Here is a 20,165-nt window from a genome sequence, read left to right on the forward strand (position 1 = left end):
AGACACGGGGAGAATGTGCAAACTCCACACAGACAGTGACCCAGAGCCGGGATCGAACCTGGGACCTCAGCGCCGTGAGGCGGTTGTGCTAACCACTAGGCCACCGTGCTGCCCTTATAAAGTCATACATGAATAGAATGTCTTTGGAAGAGTTTTATTTTGTGATCTATTTTCACTGCAGCAATTTAGTGCTGTAAACAGAAGATCAAGAATGCTGCATTTGAAGCGACCTTAAAAGGAAAAGGTATCGGCATTCTCAGAAGTAAAGGAGATGAACATTGATTTGTCAGTTGAAATATAGGGACAATACATGAAGTTAAAAAATAAGATAATTTTAGTGCCGCCTGTGATTATGTACTCGGGCAACTTATTAATTTCACAGATTTCAACAAATATATCAGGCCAGGACTGCAGCAATCATTTGGATTAAGAACTTTTTGCTGCAACGCCTAGTAACGGAAAACATTTTGCATTCATTCTCTGCTGTTTTGGTTTTTTGTTACCTGTCAATGTAATTGGAAAGTCAAGTGAATTTAAGTATCTGGTGGGTACAACATTAAGTGATAAGACACAGGTTTCAGCTCTACCACTCAATAGCACAGGTTCCCTAACCAGAAGAGGCAAAATGGTTTCCCAATGTAATGGGAAGATCACTCTAGCAGTCAGTTAAACTGTTGCAGTTTCAGGAGCTTGGGAGTAAATTGCTGTCCTTTCAGGCATCTCTTACTGTGTGTGGTGTGTGAACAGCCACAGAGGAAGTCAAAGGAGAGACAACATAAATTCCAAATTCGGGGGCAAGGAACAGGATTAGGAGGTCACAAAAATGGAGATGAATATTTTTACAATTTAGTGCTGCACATCAAACAAACAAGAACAAAACATTTAAGACAGTAGATTACCTTAAATACACCCGATACTGTGGATAGGGAACGCAAGTGTATTCAACCCACATTCCGTTATCAGGATCTGACTCCAATTTCTTCACCACATGTGTGGAAAATATGTTGAGAGTCAAACATCTTCTGGCAGAAACTTGCTGCAGATGTTCTTTATCTATATTCTTCTGTTTCAGCACCTGTTGAAAGAAGAAGCGGTCATTCTTACTAACACGATCACATTTGTCTTGGGAAGGCCCGAGCGATGGTTCGGAAGAGGAAGGTGAGGGGAGATTTGAATAAGATGTCCAAAATTATGACGGCCATCAATAAAATGGATGGGAAGAGCCAATTTACTTTAGCAGATGGGTCACTAATTAGGGGGCATTGATTTAAAGTAATTGGTAGCATGATTAGAGCGGAAATGAGGAAATGTTTTTCACTCAGAGGATAGTAGGGGTCTGGAACTCACTGCCAGAAAGGGGAGAAGCAGCAGAAACTCTCAACTTATTTAAGAGGTGCCTGGATGTGCACCTGGAGTGTTGTGACTTGCAGGATTGCAAACCAAATGCTGAAAAGTGGGATTAGGCTGGGTGATTCGTTATTTGGTCCGCACAGACATAGTGGGTCAAGTCTCTTTCTGTGCTGTAAACTTTCTATGCTTAAGGGTGCAGCGTACATCTTTATTGACTGCGCAACAACTTATATACACCAGTAACTTTCCTGTAGAGAGCCAACTGCCCCAAGTATTTGTATCTCTCATATTTTATCCTCACAATTCCCCATATCACTTTTCTGGTGACCTAGAAGCAGAAGGACACCACTCAACCTTCAAGCTTGTTGTCATTCAACTGGATCATTCCAGATCTGTATCTGTACCAAAACTCTATTCAAGAACAAAGAACAATACAGCACGATACCAGCTTTGGCCAAAAGCCTCAGCACTTCCTTGTGCCGTATCCCTCTGTACCCAACCTATCCATGTACTTGGCAAGATGTCTTTTGAACACCGTTAATGTATCTACTTCCACAATTTCCCCTGACAATGCGTTCCAGACGCTCATCACCCTCTGTGTAAAACAAAACTTGCCTTGCACATCTCCTCTAAACTTTGCCCCACGAACTTTAAACCTATGCCCCCTGGTGACGGATCCCTCCACCCTGGGTAAGTGTGCCTGCCCATCCACTCTATCCATGCCTCTCAATCATGTAGACCTTGATCAGGTCACCCCTCAACTCAGTCGTTCTAATGAAAACAGTCCCAGTCTATTCAGCCTCTCCACAGAGCTAACACCCTCCAGACTAGGCAACATCCTGGTAAACCTCCTCTACACCCTCTCCAAAGCCGCCACATCCTTCTGGTAGTGTGGCAACTAGAATTGTGCGCAATATTCTGAGTGGGGCCTTACCAAGGTTCTATACAACAGTAGCATGACTTGCCCCGACCAATGAAGGCAAGCATTCCGTATGCTTTCCTGATTACCTGACATGGTTTCATATATATCGATACACTTAGGCAACAAAAATCTAATCAATTTCACTCTTAAATATTTCTGGTGACCCAGCAGCCACAGGTTTTTGATAATCCTTTGTGCGAAGGCCTAGGGATGGGGTGGAAGAGGTAGGAGGAATAGACTGAAAAAAGAGACCTGGGTGGACGATGAGGGGCCAGAGATGCAGAAAGAAAAATGTAAATGGCCCAAAGAAGTGAAGGAAGCAGGGGAAACTGCAAAGTTAGTCTGTGGGTTTAAAGAAACAGGCAAAGCGGTGCCAGGACGAGGAGGGAATAAAGGGCCTGCGGGAGCAGTACTTTTAAAAACAGGCTGTGCAGGCAGGAATTCAAGGCCCGATTAGGCATGGGACTGAGGTACAAAGACCTGTGGGCATATAGTTTTTTTTCTTAAATTTAGAGTACCCAATTCTTTTTTCTCCGATTAAGGGGCAATTTAGCGTGGCTAATTCACCTAACCTGCACATCTTTTTGTGTTGTGGGGGTGAGACCCACACAGACATGGGGAGAATGGGCAAACGCCACACGAACAGTGACCAGGGGTCAAGATCGAACCCAAGTCCTTACCGCCACGAGGCAACAGTGCTAACCACTGCACTGCCGTCCTTGCACCCCCCCCCCCCCCCCCCACCCCACCGTGGGCATATAGTTTAAATTGAAATAGGGATTTAAAATTCAACACAATTTACAGGAAAGTTGCACAGACCATAATCTTAAATGAGCGAGCTAGTGCTGTGCAACTGGGAGACAAACAAGAGACACTTCAGCAACAGGAAGTGTCAGGATGCCGATAACTACAGCTGGACTGACAGCAACTTACATAGAAAAATTTCCATTACAAATATTCACAAATGTAATCTAATTGTGAATGCTGACGTAAGAATTTGAACAAAAATCTACACAACAGGAAGCTCACATCATATGTAATAATAATAATCTTTATTTGTGTCGTAGGCTTACATTAACACTGCAATGAAGCTACTGTGAAAAGCCCCTAGTCGCCACACTCCTGCACCCGTTCGGGTACACAGAGGGAGAATCCAGAATGTCCAATTCACCTAACAAGCACATCTTTCGGGACTTGTGGGAGGAAACCGGAGCACCCAGAGAGAACATGCAGACTCTGCACAGACAGTAACCCAAGCCAGGAATCAAACCCGGGTCCCTGGTGCTGTGAAGCAACAATTTTATGTATATTCTAGTGATATTTAAGATGTTTTAGCAATCCCTCTTCCTGACAACTGTCTGGAACTAAACTAGACCTTTTGTAACTATACTATCTTACTTGACCCAAAGATAAGCTTCTGATGTCTTATCCACACAAACACTAAGATCGCTTAATTCCACCTCCGTAACATCTTCCAACTTCACTCTCTCAGCTAATTTGCTGCTGTAACCCTCATTCACGCCTTTGTTACCTCTGGATATAACTGTCCAGTGCACTACTGGCTGGCCTCCCTCTACAAACCTCAGGTCCTCCAAAGCTGTGCCGTCCACATCTCCATATTCAGACCAAGTTACTTACTGCCTCGGTACTTGTTGACCGACATTGGCTCCTGGTCAAATGACAGTTTGATTTCAAAAATTCCTCATTTTCAAATCGTTCCATGGCCTCACCCCTTCCTACCTCTGCAATTTTCTCCAGTTTCTGAGCCATCCCAGCTATCTTCTCTCATCAAATTCTGGCTTATTGGATGACCCCATTTTGATCTATCCACCATTGGAGGACATGTCTTCAACTGCCAAGACCTGTAAGATTTCTTATTTTTCTCCCAAATAAGGTAAACAGTCCGGTTGATTCGAGGTGACCAAAACATAATTTTATTGCTAAATATTCACTTAATACACTTGCATAAGCACTGAATCAAAACTTAGATCAAAATAATAAATAAACTTATTATGCTTATTAATAAATGCCTTTGGGCAGCACGGTAGCACAGTGGTTAGCACAGTTGTTTTCACAGCTTCAGGGTCCCAGGTTCGATTCCCAGCTTGGGTCACTGTCTCTGCGAAGTCTGCACGTTCTCCCCATGTCTGCGTGGGTTTCCTCCCACATTCCAAAGATGTGCAGGTTAGGTGGATTGGCCATGCTAAATTGTCCTTGGTGTCCCAAAAGGTTAGGTGGGGTTACGGGGATAGGACGGAGGGATGAGTTTAAGTGGGGTGCTCTTTCCAAGGGCCGGTACAGACTCGATGGGCCGAATGGCCTCCTTCTGCACTGTAAATTCTATGATTATAGCAAAAAAAACGATAAAACATAAACACAAGAAAAATGTAAAGAAAATACTTTGAAGACTTCCAGTGGCACTCGTGAGCGGGTCGGCTGCATTGAGAGGAGCTCCCGCTGGTGTCCGCTGGTTACGGCGCTTTCGTCAAGGATGCTTGCGCATCTTAAAAGTTTGAAAGCCGATGTAGCAATGCTGCAGGAGACGCACTTGAGGGTGAAGGACCAGGTGAGATTAAAAAAGGGCTGAGTTAGTCAGGTGTTTCATTCTGGATTTGACGGAAGGGCTCGAGGGGCAGCGGTAATGATGAGCAAAAGAGTACGGTTCCAGATGGAGAATATGGATGCAGGTCAGGGGGGTAGATATGCGATTGTGACAGGGGCACTGGAGGGGAAGCTAGTGGTGCTGGAGGGGAAGCTAGTGGTGCTGGTAAGTATATGTGGTCCCAATTGGGACAATGTGCGATTCACAAAGAAGGTGTTTGGGGACATCTCCGACCTGGACACATACAAACCGATAGTGAGGGGAGACTGGAACTTGGTTCAGGCGCCAAGGTTGGACAGGTCACGGCCACGCTCGCTGGTCCCATCAGGGGGGGCAAATGTGTTGGCTGGGCTAATGGTGGAAATGGGAGGGAAGGTTTCTGCATCCGAGGGAGCGGGAGTTTTCCTCGGCAGTCCATAAGGTATACTCACGGATCGACTTTTCCGTGGCGGGGAAGGCTTTGCTGCCTGGGGTCAAGGGGTCAGAGTCCCTGCCCTACGGAATGGCAGCGCACCCACCCCTGTCCCCACCCCCGGCCGAGACACCACAAAATACTCACTCTTGTCTAGATTTAATTTGTACGCCAAGAAAGACCCAAACACACAAAGCAGCTCCAATATTCCACCTATTGGCACACTCGGTTGCTCGGGAGTGGGGGGAGCTCCGTAGGTACAACATTTCTAGTTGGTAGGGAGGGTGAAAGCCGATCTGGCAAGGTGGGCTGGTCTCCACCTGTCACTGGCGGGTCGGGTACAGGTGGTTAAAATAAACGTGTTGCCGCGATTTCTGTTTATTTTTCAATGCCTACCGATTTTCCTGCCAAAGGCATTTTTAGGAGAGATTAAAAGAATGATTACCTCGCTCACATGGGGAGGGAAGGTGGCCAAAGTTAGAAAGGTGCTGCTACAGAGGGGAAGGCAGGCAGGAGGTTTGGGTCTTCCGACCCTGGTGTATTATAACTGGGCGGAAAATGTGGTGAAGGTGCGGAGCTGGGTCAGAGGGGTTGATTCCCAGTGGGTCAGAATGGAGGAGAGTTTGTGCAGGGGGTCGGGATTGAAAGCACTAGCAACAGCGCCGCTCCCGATGGCCCCAGGGAAATACTCAGGGAGTCCGGTAATAATAGCTTCATTGTGAATTTTGAGGCAGCTCCGCCAACACTTCGGGTTGGGGCAGCTTCAAGGGAAATGCCAATTCGGGGGAACCACACATTTGAGCCAGGGAAATGGGACGGAAATTTTCAGAAATGGGAGGAGAAGGGGATTAAAACACTAAAAGATTTGTTTCTTGGGGGTCGGTTTGCAGGATTGAAGGAGCTGGAAGCGAAGTATAGGCTGGAGCAGGGGGAAATGTTTCGATGCATGCAGGTTCGAGATTTTGCCAAGAGTTACAGAGCTTCCCAGTGGAGCCGGCCTCCACATTGCTGGAAGAGGTGCTGACGACAGGGGGAGTGGAGAAGGGGGTAGTGTCGGCGGTTTACTGGGCTATTTTGAAAGAGGAGAAGACACCACTGGACAGGATCAACACAAAGTGGGAGGAAGAGTTGGGAGAGGGTATGGAGGAGGGGCTCTGGTGTGAGGTTCTCCGGAGAGTGAACGGCTGCACCTTGTGCGCAAGGTTGGGGCTGATACAGCTGAAGGTGGTATATGGAGCACACCTCACAAAGATGAGGATGAGCCGGCTCTTTGAGGGGGTAGAAGATGTGTGTGAACATTGCGGGGGAGGCCCCGCAAACCACGTTCATATGTTTTGGTCCTGTCCAAAGTTGGAGGATTACTGGAAGGAGGTTTTAGGGTAATCTCTAAAGTGGTGCACGTGAAACTGGATCCAGGCCCTCGGGAGGCTATATTCGGAGTGTCGGAACCAGCCGGGGTTGGAAACGGGTGCTAAAGGCAGATGTTGTAGCCTTCGCCTCATTGATCACCCAAAGGCAGATCCTGTTGGGATGGAGAGCAACCTCTCCACCCTGTGCCCTGGCGTGGCGAGCGACCTGTTGGAATTCTTGACTCTTGAGAAGGTTAAGTTTGAACTGAGGGGAAGGATGGAGGGATTCTGCAATTCATGGACATTATTCCAATGAATTTCAAGAGTTGGATAACATCGAGCATTAGTTTTGGGGGGGGGGGGGGGGGGGGGTTTGGGGAACTGTGTGTGTTAATGATGATTCCCTTTTGTTATTCCCAGTATGTATTTAGTCGATTTCTTAAAGGACCCCAAACAACTAATAAATCCAACAAGGTTCTATACTCTGAAACTTGACTTAAACTTCTTTGCCTCTTTACCTCTCTTCTTTAAGATGTATTTAAGCATCTTAATTTTGACCAAACATTTGATGAAATGAAAAAATGAAAATCGCTTATTGTCACGAGTAGGCTTCAATGAAGTTACTGTGAAAAGCCCCTAGTCGCCACATTCCGGCGCCTGTCCGGGGAGGCTGGTACGGGCTGATCATCTGCCCAATATAACCTGATGTATCTCAGTGTTTAATTTTGTTCTAAAATGCATCTGTGAAGCTACTCAGGTCGTTTCACAGCATAAAAGATACTATAAAAATATAAGTTGCTGTTTTGGTTGTTACTTGGGTGTGAAGTTTCAGTTTGGCAAGGGCAGGAACAATTAAAAGACAACCCACTAGATTTTTCCTGATCTGATTGACTAGAAAAATGTGCATAATTTAAGCAAAATCCTACCACAAAATAGAATTCTTACAGTGCAGAAGGAGGCCATTCAGCCTATTAACCTTCTGAAAGAGCACCCTAACCCACTTATCCACCGTATCCCCGCAACACCACCTAACCTGCACATCTTTAAACACTAAGAAGCAATTTTAGCATGGCCCATTCACCTCACCTGAATGTGTTTGGACTGCGGAAGGAAACTGGAGCACCCGGAGGAAACACACACAGATATTTGGTTGGGGGGGGGGGGCACGTGCAAACTCCACACAGTCACCAAGGCCAGAATTAAACCCGGATCCCTGGCTCTTGAGGCAGCAGTGCTAACCACTGTGCCACCCCAAATGGGTGCTTCCAGTTCACTGCCTCTTTCAGTTGCCCTGTGGAACTTCTGGGAACCATTCATGCAGCTGTAAGTGCACTCAGAATTTTGTCCTAATACCCTTGATGCTGTTTCCTCATGTTCCTGCCAGTTATTGCTACTTCACCTACTCATCCAAATGAAATATATTGTCTGGTACTGCTGGCCCAAACTGCTTGTCGAATCACTTTCAAAGTGCACTGTCTTAATACTATAAAGAGATTTTCTATTGTACTCATCCTCTTTTTCACTGCTGAAGTATCTTTGGGACAACTGCCATAATCGTCCTCCTCATGGAAATCTTCTTATACTTGTATGCTTTCTTTTTAAAATATTTGTTTGTGGAACGTGGGCATTGCTGGCAAGAATGGATTTTTTGCCCATTCCCTAGATGCCTTGAAGTTGTGGTTGGTAATCCTACTCCTTGAACTGTGCAATGTTTGTGGCGATGATGCTCCCACATAGCATTGGGAATTCCAGTTTTTCCACTCAGTAGCAGTGAAGGAATGGGAATATATGTCTAATGCAGGATGATGTGGGATTTGAACTGTTTCCACAAATTTCCATTTCTGGATTACGCAGTACTGGGGAGGTAATGAAGTGTCAGCGGTGATGCTTTTGACAAGACCCCTTGTGCTTCTTCAGTGGGAGTACATGATCCCAAAGAACTATTTCAGGACATGCTGATGAAAGATTCAGAGTGTGGGGCATGTCCCATGTGCGGCTCAGGATGGGTGTTTAAAATAGTTACGCTGAAAGTTAGAAGTGTTTTTAATTCCTTCCAACTATTTCAGAATAACTACAGATGTAAAACTGGCAGAACCATCCAAGGTTAGTAATCAAAATCGCTTTGTTGGATGGTTCCCAATGCAGTGCACTTGTCCAGGGGTAGTTAGCACTTCTGGACAATTGCAGCATAAAGCCGCACCCGAGAACATCTGAGACAAATTCACCAACGCATCTTTGGGGTACTCCCCAAGTCTGACGCTGGGGAATCAGGAAGCCACAGGCCAGTGTCCCATGTTTACCTGCAAGGCTACAGTGATCACTTTTCAGATGTACTTCATTTGCTGTGCACATCCCAAATTCATGAAAGGCACCAAGTAAATGAAAGTTCTTTCTTTTCTTCCTCCTCAGTGGTAGAAGTTACAGAGCTGAAAAGTGCTGCTTTAACTTGCAGTGTTTGATGGAAGAAGAGGACTACCAATAAAGCAATGCAGGTAGAGTAAGATAATACTACAAATGCTCTGCAATGATCCACCAACATAAGGCACTCACTATTGTAGATGAGGTACAAGTCAATATGTCAAGATATTCAGCTCATGTCCTGCTGAAATTTACAACGGGGCTGAGATGTAGTTGCGTGCATATTCCAATGTGGCCTACAGCCAAAATCTTCCACAAGCAAGGCACAGCCAATAGTTCTGAAGGTTACAACAACCCTTGCCTTCTGTGCTCTCAGATAATTTAGGACATCAATTACATTAATTAATCTGCAACAAAGACTTTAGGAAACAACTAACTTCTTGATGTTTAAACAAGTAATCTGATCACCTTCCCTCTGGAAAGCCTGAAGTAGCAAGCAACGGTTGCAAAATTTCAGAGCAGCAGGATGGCTGTAGGATCTGGACATTGCATACTCGTATGTGGCTACATGCTCCATTGCATAATTCCACAACATACAGCAAGGTTGAACTATTTTCATCACAGGATTATGCAAATCAATGGTCACATCCGAGACAGCTCATACAACGTCTGCAGTTTAAGACAGTCTACCGTCCCATAATTATTTGACCGACAAATGTAAGTGGCTTCTGTGGTGCTGCAGCCACCTGCCCCATCTGGCTTATGATATCTTTGCAGCAAGGACAAAGTAATCAAAGAGCACACCACTGACACGCTGCTTCAGGTGCTTGACAGATCTGGGGGCATCCTGAAGTACAAGGGAGGTGTCAAGAATCATGATAATCTGCTGGAACACTACGCAGCGTCATCGAAATGGTGCTTCATCGAAGGGATCCTGGAAAAGGAGGGAAGCGAGTTGCAGCAGTGAGGTTAACTTGGGAGAACAGGTAAAGAAGCTTTAAAAGAGGATTTGTTTCCAGCTGTGCGAGTCAGTTGGGAAGATCTAATAGAGAAAATATACTTTAATCACGCATAGCTGTAGACAAACAGAGACACCTAGGGGTTTAAAGAAATAGCTCCTTTAAAGTGTGCATACTGACAGATGAACTTGCAAAACAGGCTAGTAGCAATGTGATTTTTTTACAAATGGGGCATAGAGTACAAGACAAATGATTAATTTGTACAAAGTACTAGTTATACAAAATGTAGAATACTGTGAGCTGGTTTGGTCAGAATATCACTGAAAGAGCATTAAAGCCAAAGAAAGGTTGTATGATGTTCATTCATTAAAAATGATGCCAATTATGGTAAACTGTAGAAACTGCGTTGTAATAATCAAACATTTTCCACTAAAGCAAAAATAGATAAAATGAGATTTAATGAAGATTTTTAAAAGATGAAGACTTTTGATGCTACGAACAGGCAAATACTATTACCTCTGACTGGGGAATCCTGTCCGACTGGATACCTGTTTAGAATTCTGACAGGTGGGACAAACAGTGTTGGCCTGCTCAAGAGTAGCCTCCTCATTCCTCCACATGACAGAGGTATCATGCAAGATATCCTATTGTGAAACACCTGCTTGCAGCAAGACCTCCTTTGTCCTTGCCTCTTGAACCATCTTCTTTTAATGCAGAAGAGATTTACCAGGATGTTGCCTGGTATGGAGGGCATTAGCTATGAGGAGAGGTTGAATAAACTTGGTTTGTTCTCACTGGAGCTTGAGGGGCGACCTGATAAGACATCTGCAAAATTATGAGGGGCATAGACAGAGTGGATAGTCAGAGACTTTTTCCCAAGGTAGAGAGGTCAATTACTAGGGGGCAAAGGTTTAAGGTGCAAGGGGCAAGGATTAGAGGAGATGTACGAGGCTAGTTTACTTACACAGAGGGTAGTGGGTGCCTGGAACTCGCTGCAGGAGGTGGTGGTGGAAGCAGGGATGATAGTGACGTTTAAGGAGTATCTTGACAAATAGATGAATAGGATGGGAAGTGTAGAAGATTTTAGTTCAGACGGGCAGCATGGTCAGCGCGGGCTTGGAGGGCCGAAGGGCTATACTTTTCTTGGGTTCTTTGTTGAATCTCGGCAGATTTGTGCTGTCATGGTAGTGCTGCTGTTCCCCAAAGTGTTACAGCCGGAAAGACACTCCAAGGAATATTCCCACTTGTTCCAGGGCTCCTGCAGCCACATTCATTTCTCTAAAGGCTCATGAATACTAAAAAAAACCAACCAAAGACAGCCAAAGCTACAAATAAATGTTTCTGAAAATCCCAACTGCACAATTGATATATTGAACGCTAAAAGACTGGGTGAACCTTCATCGAATTTTGACCTCAGAGTGTTTATATTTTCAAACTGTTAACATAGCAGGTAGCAGCTGAGCTGCTCTGTCAACACAACAAAGGTGAGAGTATCTGCTTCCAAATTGAGTAATCATCTCAATTCAATTACAATGAGCAAAAATACATGGAGTTTAATGCACGATCTGAAGAATACAAAAGGCTCAAGACTGCAATCAACAATCTCATTCTTCACGAACGCAACCTCACCAACCCAGCCAAATACTGATGCATCCTGGGAAATTAAGTACATCATACATGCTCAGGCTATGCACAGCAAGCTTATCAAGTCAAAAGCCCAGAATTCTGGGGGAGGTCGAGGCTTTACGTTACATGGCATAATTCAATTTGCAAAGCAGCTACTGTGCAATTTTCTTAACATTGTCATAAACCTTAGTTTTGACATTAGATATTTTAGTTATTAGGAAGCAAAGGAACAGACTTATTTTTTTTAAAGAAAATTGACTAATTTAATTATAATTAGCCTTTTTATGTCAATGTTTAATACCATAAAGAAGGTGGTACAACAATATTTTTACACCTAAATTAACTGGAAGAGGCATAATAGAATTGTTGACTTCATAAATGGTGCACAAGGTGGCAACTTATTGTCATGCCTCTCAAATTAATTCATATGAAACATCATGACACTGAAAGAAAGTTAAATGTACACAGAGTGGGAAATATATACTAGATTTCTAACAGTGGGAAATATAAAAGCATACATCTGCATGTTCGTCCCATTTGAATTATTCCATTATTAGTTCCTGTGCCCACGTGAATATCCTTCGACAGCACCTTCCAAACCTGCAACCTCTCCCACCTAGAAGGACAAGGGCAGCAAACGCATTGGAACACCACCCCCTTGTACGTTCCCCTCCATGCTACACGCCACCTGATTTGGAACAATAATTCTGTTTCCTCACTGTTGTTGGGTCATCCCCAGGACTCCCTCCCGACCAGCACTGTGAGTGTACTTGCAACCTTCAGGGCTACAACGGTTCAAGAATTATGGTTCACGGCCACCTTCTCAAGGGCAATTAGGGATGGGCAAGAAAAATTGACTTTTCCATCCTATGAAAGAATAAAGAAAATTAGAGCAGGGCAAATTTACATTGGCAGTATACACCAAGTGTGGGCATATCCCATCAACTAAAATAACCTGTATTTATATAGCATCTTGAATGAGAGTTCCCCAGACACTTTGCAGATACATAATCAGGCAAAATCGGACACCAAGCCACGAATGATAGGGGGATAAAAAAGTGGGGCAATATAGAACAGGTTTGAATTGGTGGAACAGTTTTCAAAGGGTTAGATCATAGGGCGGTATTTAATTGGGGGGGGGGGGGGGGGGTCGCGGGCGCGCACCAGCTGGAGAGTCAGCAAAATCTCCGCTTTGCCTCTTTTCAGGAAGCTCCACCAAATTAAGTGCCAGTTGGGCATTTAAATAGACAGCGACAGGCTTCCCCATGATCAAGGGCTCCAGGGGCAGATGTCCTGCTGACTGAGTGCTACCAGTTAATCATTCTGCCAGTACTACACCCATCCAAAGCTCAGGATTTCCTATAGACCCGAACACAGGTGATGGCAGGAGCAGAGTCGCAAGAGCTGGGACCCCACGTGTCCAGAAGCCTTGAAACAACTCCAAACAAGGTTTACTTTTCAGGCTTCTTGCATGACAAGTCCTCCACCCGTCATCGAATGAATACCGGAGGCATGGGATGAGGCCCTTAAATGGGCATTAACTTAGCAAGCCTTTCCACCATGGACTTGATTGGGGCAGAAACAGAAAGGCAGCAGGGTCCCCACTCGCTATCCTCCTACCCAATTAAATGCCCCCCCACCAGCAATCTTGCCACAGGGAGGGCATTAAATGTCACCCATAAAATCTTCCAACAGAATGAGACCTGTCAGCCCATCATGCCTTTGCCTTTCAGGTAATAATGGACAGGGTTCTTCCACCCCGCTTGCAGCAAGATCGCAACAGGTAAGACACAGACAATGGAAAAGTCCATTGATCTCGAGCGGGATTCTCCGGTCGCCGGGCACGGCCAGAGAATTTCCCCCAATGCCTCTCCATTTTGTTTCCCTATGAAATCTTCAAATATCCTGCTCGCTATTTTGTATAATCCTCAAACTTCAAAATTGTATTCCCTCCACCCAAGTCTAGTTAATTTTTAGATCAGAAAAAAACCAATGGGAAACCCCGCTGCATACTTCAGTCCAATCAGATAAACACTTGTTCATCATAATTCTTTGCCATCTATACCTGTTAATTATGTACCCAAGCTACCACCCACCCTTTAATTCAGTAAGCTCCGATGGCGGATGAAGATTAGAGACTCATGGCTGTGAAAGCATCTAAGCACCAGGATGAAAACTTTAAACTTGAGATTATGAGGACGGTGAACCGATATAGTTCAGCGAACTAAAGTATGATGATTGAACAGGATTTGGTACAGGACAAGAAGTAGGCAGAGTACTGGATAAGCCCAAAATCTATGGAGGCTTCAGGATGGAAGACTAGCCAGGTTGGAATAGTTGAGACGGGAGGTGACAACACCATTGGTGAGAGTGTCAGCAGCAGGTGGCCCAAGACTGGGCATAGTCTGGTGGTGTTATGGAGGTGGAAGTGGGCAGTGTTTGTGATGGAGAGGATTTGGAGCTGGAAGGGCAGCTTTGGGTGAAATAGGACACCAAAGTTTCAACGAGCCCCATTCAACTTGCGACAGTTGGGTAGAGTGTGAATTTGGTAGCAAGGATATGGAGGGGCTGAAGATGATGGTTTTGACCTTACCAATATGAAACTGGACAAAAGTGAGGGTCAGCTAGACAAAGATTGACAACACAAAAGCAGTGGAGTAGGCATGACAGGTGGTGGAGGGTAGAACTGGATTTCTTCTGCATACATGTGGAACCTGTTTCCATAGCGTTATAGGATGTCATGGGGACATCCAAATGAGGGCAGGGAAGTGGTCACATTGATGCTTGGGTGGAATCCAGATTGATTGATTGATTGACTAATTTGATTTATTGTCACGTATACCAAGGTACTGTGAAAGGTATTGTTCTGCATACAGTCCATATAGATCGTTCCATACATGAAAAAATAACCATAGGATATAGATTAATACACAATGTAAATACATAGACACAGGCAGCGGGTGAAGCATAGGGAGTGTAGTATTACTCAGTAGAGAAAATGTGTGCAGAGATCAGTTCAGTCCCTAAGAGGTCTGGTAACAGCAAGGAAGATGTTTTTGAACCTGTTAGTGCGTGTTCTCAGACTTTTGTATCGCCTGCCCGATGGAAAAGATTGGAAGAGAGAATAACGCAGCTAGGAGGAGTCTTTGATTATGCTGCCCACTTTCCCAAGGCAGTGGGAGGTGTAGACAGGGTAATTGGATGGAGGCGGTTTCAGTGTGATGGACTGGGCTGTTCAATATTCTCTGTACGGTCTTGGAACGAGCAGTTGCCATAGCGAGCTGTGATGCAGCCAGATAGGATGTTTTCTATGGTGCATCTGTAAAAATTGGTAAGAGTCAATGTGGTCATGCCAGATTTCCTTAGTTAAAAGCACAGAGATGCAAAGATTTTTTTTTTGTTTCAATTTAGAGTACCCAATTCATTTTTTCCAATTAAGGGCCAATTTTAGAATGGCCAATCCACCTCACCTGCACATTTTTGGGTTGTGGGGGCGAAACGCACACAGACACAGAGATAATGTGCAAACTCCACACAAACAGTGACCCAGAGCTGGGATCAAAACGAACCTGGGACCTGGGCGCCTTGAGGCAGCAATGCTAACCACTGCGCTGCCCAAGATTATTCTTTGATGCAGATGCTCAGGTTAGGATTGAATAGGCAAAATGGGAAGCAAGTGAGAACAATTCCACTGAGTTGGACAGTGAAGTTGTTAAAGGAAATTGGTAAGGCTACCTGTGCCAAAGGATGCAAAGAGGTTGACAAGGGCGAGGAAGGAATAGTGAGCTATCATCACAATCACAATGAGTGTCATTGGTGACTTTGGGTAGGGCTGTTTCAGTACCGAGATGGGGATGGAAAGCCAGTTGAAGAGATTCAAAAGCTATAGTTGTGGGAAAGATGGACACACATTTGGGAGGTGGCAACATGCTGATGTAGTTGGAGAAGGAAATTGGCAAAGTAGACGGATTAGCGGTGGTTGGGGAGGCGGGTGTGGCGGGCAATGTTCGCAATTTTCAAAGAGGTGACAGCACCCGATGAGAATGCCATTAAAAGCCAGAAACGATTGGCCTTCTGTGCCATGTGCTAACCTGATCCTATGTATAATTTTGAAAATGAGAACTAAATTATCTGTTCGCCTTGGTCCAACTGACCCTTGTTCTCTAATCCCACTTCACCTCAAGAGGACACTTGGGTCTTGACAATCGTGTGCAGTACAGTGCAGCGGCTAATTCACGATATACGCTGCACAATACATACAGCACTTCCATAATTTGCACAACGCAGAATTATACTGCATCCCTCTGCCTTTATTCCCACTTTTTCCTGTGCAAAGGACAGAAGACAACACCCTCCCCAGAGTTGGCTCCTTACCCGTTGCAGCAGTTTCCAGCGGGCTTTCGCCGGGCTCGGCGGGGGCTGCTCGCGCGCCCTCCCGTTTCCATGGCAGCCTCGAGCAGCCGCGGGTTCGGAGCCGGGCGCCGCGTTCTGATCCCTGGGGCCGCATTCCATTCGCGCGACAAACGGTTTTTCGAGTGGCAGAAAGAACAAAGTCAATCAGTCTCCCTCTGTCTGTCTCTCCTACACTCCGGCCATTCTCTTTGGGTTAATCTGAACGACACATGCTTCACAGTGATGCATCTCTCAATGATTGCTTCTCGCTCACAATGCACCGGTCTTGATTTTCCCCCTCCTTCCCCCACCCACAAAAGGCACATAAGTTTCTTGCGAAATGAATAAAGTGGATGGAGGGGAGGGGGGGGTGAAGAGAGAGGGAAAAAAAACTGACGGTCAGAGCCGGCTCGCGTGCATTTGTTTTACTTCCGGTTAGGAGGCACGGCAGACCAAAGCGATCGAGGTGGAGTCGGAATCGACGTGAAGGGCGGTGGTGATTGGATGGTGAGTGACGGCCCGGTGATTGATTTGTTCAGTCTCTGGGTGACATCCTGGACTGGCGCCTGGTTGCCCCTGACAGGGGCGAGGGAGGCAAGTAGGCAGTGCGGATGCCCGGCGGTGGGCGGCCGGGCCTCAGCTCCGATTGACATCAGTCCACAATCTCACAATAACCGTTGTCTCTTTTCCGCCACCGAAACTGTGGGGTGGGGTGATTGACTTTTGTGTTTTATTCCCCCCCCACTCGCGCGCGGCCTGCACCGGTATTAAAATGCGCCGAGTGGTCAGCCTGGCCATTCGCCACCTGTCCAGGTGCCCGGCTGCAGCAGCAGCTCCTCTGTGTGCCCTGTCCAGGAACCCCTCTGCCATTCCTTGCCTTGCGAGAGACCATCACAACTTGGAGACGGGAGGACATAAGTTATTTCCAGGTTACAATGATCAGGTGAGCACCCCCCCCCCCCCCCCCCCCCCCCGCCGTATTGAGTTTCATCTGCAGGACTATCAAACTTCACTCTGGCCTTTTTATAATACAGTCTGAAGTCTTACAACACCAGGTTAAAGTCCAACAGCTTTGTTTCGAATCATTGGCTTTTGGAGCACTGCTTCCTCCGGTGAGGAAGGAGCAGTGCTCTGAAAGTTAGTGATTCTGAACCTGGTGTTGTAAGACTTCAGACTGTGCTCACCCCAGTCCAGTGCTGGGATTGCCACATCATGGCTTTTTATATATATAAAATATGTGTCATTTCCCTACATGCCCTGCCAGGGTCAGTGTAGTCTCGATGGGCCGAATGGCCTCTTTCTGCACTGCAGAAAGTCTATGTGTTCACGCCTGTGTTTCCTACCTCAAGGCTATGCTTTCTGGGAAAGCACAGCAGGTTTGACAGTATCTGTGGGGAGAAAGACAAGGGAGCTAATGTTTTAATTCTGGATAACTCCTTGTTTCAAATTCCAGCATCCACAATAATTTTATGCTTTCTGGGGTATTGTGGCACAATGGCTGGTGTCCCTGCCTCTGAGCCAGAAGTCTAGATTCAAGTCCCACTCCAGGACGTTGATGGCTGAGGAAGATGAGTTCATAACATGGCCATTATCAACCTATAAATATTTCAAATCCGCCAATGGCAGGCGACAAGAGCGAGAGGGTCTCCTGGTCAGCCATGCTATATGTGAAGTGGTGCCCCTCAAGCTGTAGCCTCTGATGACAGGCTAGTGATCGGTTCCAGGAAAAAACTAGCCATGGAAACAGATGCATGTGCTTTGTCTGCTTCACGTATCATTAGACATGGGAGGGAACCAAGGACAGATGTGCTTGTCATATGCAACTATTGTATTTAATACCTATCCATGCATGTTAACTTTCCCATTGTATTTTGCTACATTCACCTTTATAATGGAGATTGCTTATGTAAACTTTTCAAATTGCAATTATCATTTTCCACCAGTGGAGATGCTGCAGTGACATCTTGGGGGTGGGAGTGGTTGGCAACATGTAATTAGAATGTGACGTGATTGCATACAGGTAACTTATCATCATTAATCTGGACAAAAAAACCTATAACTAACGAGTGACCAATACACCTGTCTCGCAGTTTCTCCGTAACTTGAATGCCTGTCTACCTTATGCTGAGTGACCAGGCTAGAGATGCTCCTCAAGATTTGGTTTGACCAAGTCACTGTACAATTTGAAGACCACTTTCACTGGCTGTTTTAGCTGTATAGTTTAATGTGGTAACACAAAAGCAATATACTGCAGATGCTGGAAATCTGAAATAAAAACAGAAACTTCTGGATACACTCAGCAGGACACTCGGGTAGTATCTATGGAGAGGAAAAAGAGTTAACTTTAACTTTTCAGGTTGATAACCTTTTGTTAGAACTGGAAGAAGTTAGAGATTTTACAGTTTGTAAGCAAATACAGAGTCCGAGATAGGGAAGTTGAGGGGAGAAAAGAGAAGGTTTGCAATTGAGCCGGGGGGGGCAGGCGTGACTAATTGACAAAAAGAATGATGCTGCAAAGTAAAAGGGGGGTAGTGATGAGCCGATAAAGAAACAAAAGATGAGTCCCGAAGAGGTGTAAATGGCAACAGCAGAACACCGAGCTGTCGAAAATGGGAGTTGTGGTTATGATCTGAAGTAGTCAAATGCTTTATTTGAGGTCAGTAGGTTGTAAGGTAATCAAAAGATGAAGTGCTGTTCCTTGAGCTTTCATTGAGCTTCATTGGTACAGTTAGGTGACAAGAGAATGGTCAAAGTGGGATACAAAGTAGAAAACGACTTGCAAACTCAGAGTCACACCAGAGGCTGAAGAGAGATGTTCGGCGAAGTGGTCACTCAACCAGCGTTTGCACTCCCTGATGTTTAACCTTTGGTTAACTTTGTTGTTTGCTGCTCTGTATTAGTTGAACATGCTGAGTATTATGTCTTTTGATTCCTAGGTTTTTAAAAATCAAATGCCTTCAAATCCAAACACAACTCTTAGGGGTTGCTGTAGTCTACCTGAGATGTCACCTCTTCAGAGGTGGCTAAGCAGGATCATTCCTTTTCTGATTCATGGCTGATGGTTATTCCCTAAGTGATTATTGTAAAGATAATCTTCAGGTTCAGTCCTGATAACTCCATTATTTTACACAACATTAAAATAAGTCACTTTTTCTGTGTGGTTAACATGTTTTTAAATCTGTTCAGTGTCCAATTATTCCCTCAATGCCATAAAAAACCCCTTCCTCATCTTCTTTAACATCTTGGATAAACAACATGTATTCCTGGGGATTAACTGTTTTTAAGCCCTTTTTTTCTTTAAAAAAAATAAATTTAGAGTACTGAATTCATTTTTTCCAAATAAGGGCATTTTAGCGTGATTAATCCACCTACCCTGCACATCTGTGGGCTGTGGGGGCAAAATCCACGCAAACACTGGGAGAATGTGCAAACTCTACACGGACAGTGACCCAGAGCCGGGATCGAACCTGGGACCTCGGCGCGTGAGGCAGCAATGCTAACCACTGCGCCACCGTGCAGCCCCCTTTTAGAGCCCTTTTAGTCTGTCAATAGTTATTACTTCAAAATCTGGAGTCACTTTTACCTTGACAATTCAACTATCAGATCTGCCAAATTTTAAAACGAGATACCTTCTTTCATTTCAAAAGAATCATGAGCATTAAAAATAGTCCCTGTGCTTTGTGAAAGAAAACCTGTGTTGACTAATAAACAATTTGTCACTTGACAGTTCAGAACTTGAATATTGCTGAGAAGAGAGACATGTTGCTAAAATTTTGCTTCTTATGCTCGTCAGGACAGAAATGCAAGAATGTCAAATTTCAAATGATTGCAGCAATTTTCTCCTGTGGTGCAAATTGTTGTGATGATTTGAAATTTGGCATTCTTGCATCTGACCTGATTAGTGCAAGATGAAAAGCTTTGCCAATATAGTACTCTATTTAACAATATTCAATAAACAATTTATTTTTGTTGGTGTGTTGAAAAATATATTCTTTATCCTCTTTTATGTTAGGTTTTGAAACTGCACTTTCTGTCCCCAACCTTTTTGTCACAGCTGGAAAGCTTTAAAAACACAAATTTCACTTCTGGCCATATTTCAGCTTGAAATCATCTAGATATCAAACATTGATACACAGTTATCCATATTGTATTTATAAACAGAAACAACTTTTGAGGGCATTTCTTCTAATTAACT

The 20,165-nt window shown here is 44.8% G+C and overlaps 2 protein-coding genes across 3 annotated transcripts in view; one reads left to right on the forward strand and one right to left on the reverse strand.

The window, feature by feature from the left end:
* Positions 1-16,426, reverse strand: part of camkmt (calmodulin-lysine N-methyltransferase) — a 391,947-nt gene extending 375,521 nt beyond the window's left edge. The window contains exons 1-2 of one of the 2 annotated variants that reach the window (XM_038813436.1): positions 15,953-16,426; positions 900-1,075 (exon numbers count right to left, since the gene is read on the reverse strand). In XM_038813436.1, coding sequence (XP_038669364.1) covers positions 900-1,075; positions 15,953-16,090 — 314 coding nt within the window. In that variant the 5' untranslated portion in view covers positions 16,091-16,426. The remainder of the gene's footprint in view (positions 1-899; positions 1,076-15,952) is intronic. The other variant, XM_038813430.1, reaches the window with a different exon arrangement.
* Positions 16,427-16,522: 96 nt separating this feature from the next.
* Positions 16,523-20,165, forward strand: part of prepl (prolyl endopeptidase like) — a 58,267-nt gene continuing 54,624 nt past the window's right edge. Inside the window, 1 exon segment of the mRNA XM_038813417.1 lies at positions 16,523-16,913. Within this exon segment, the coding sequence (XP_038669345.1) occupies positions 16,743-16,913 (171 nt within the window). The 5' untranslated portion in view covers positions 16,523-16,742.

Source organism: Scyliorhinus canicula, chromosome 1 (genome assembly GCF_902713615.1).
Source record: "Scyliorhinus canicula chromosome 1, sScyCan1.1, whole genome shotgun sequence".
In the NCBI taxonomy this organism is placed as follows: domain Eukaryota; kingdom Metazoa; phylum Chordata; class Chondrichthyes; order Carcharhiniformes; family Scyliorhinidae; genus Scyliorhinus; species Scyliorhinus canicula.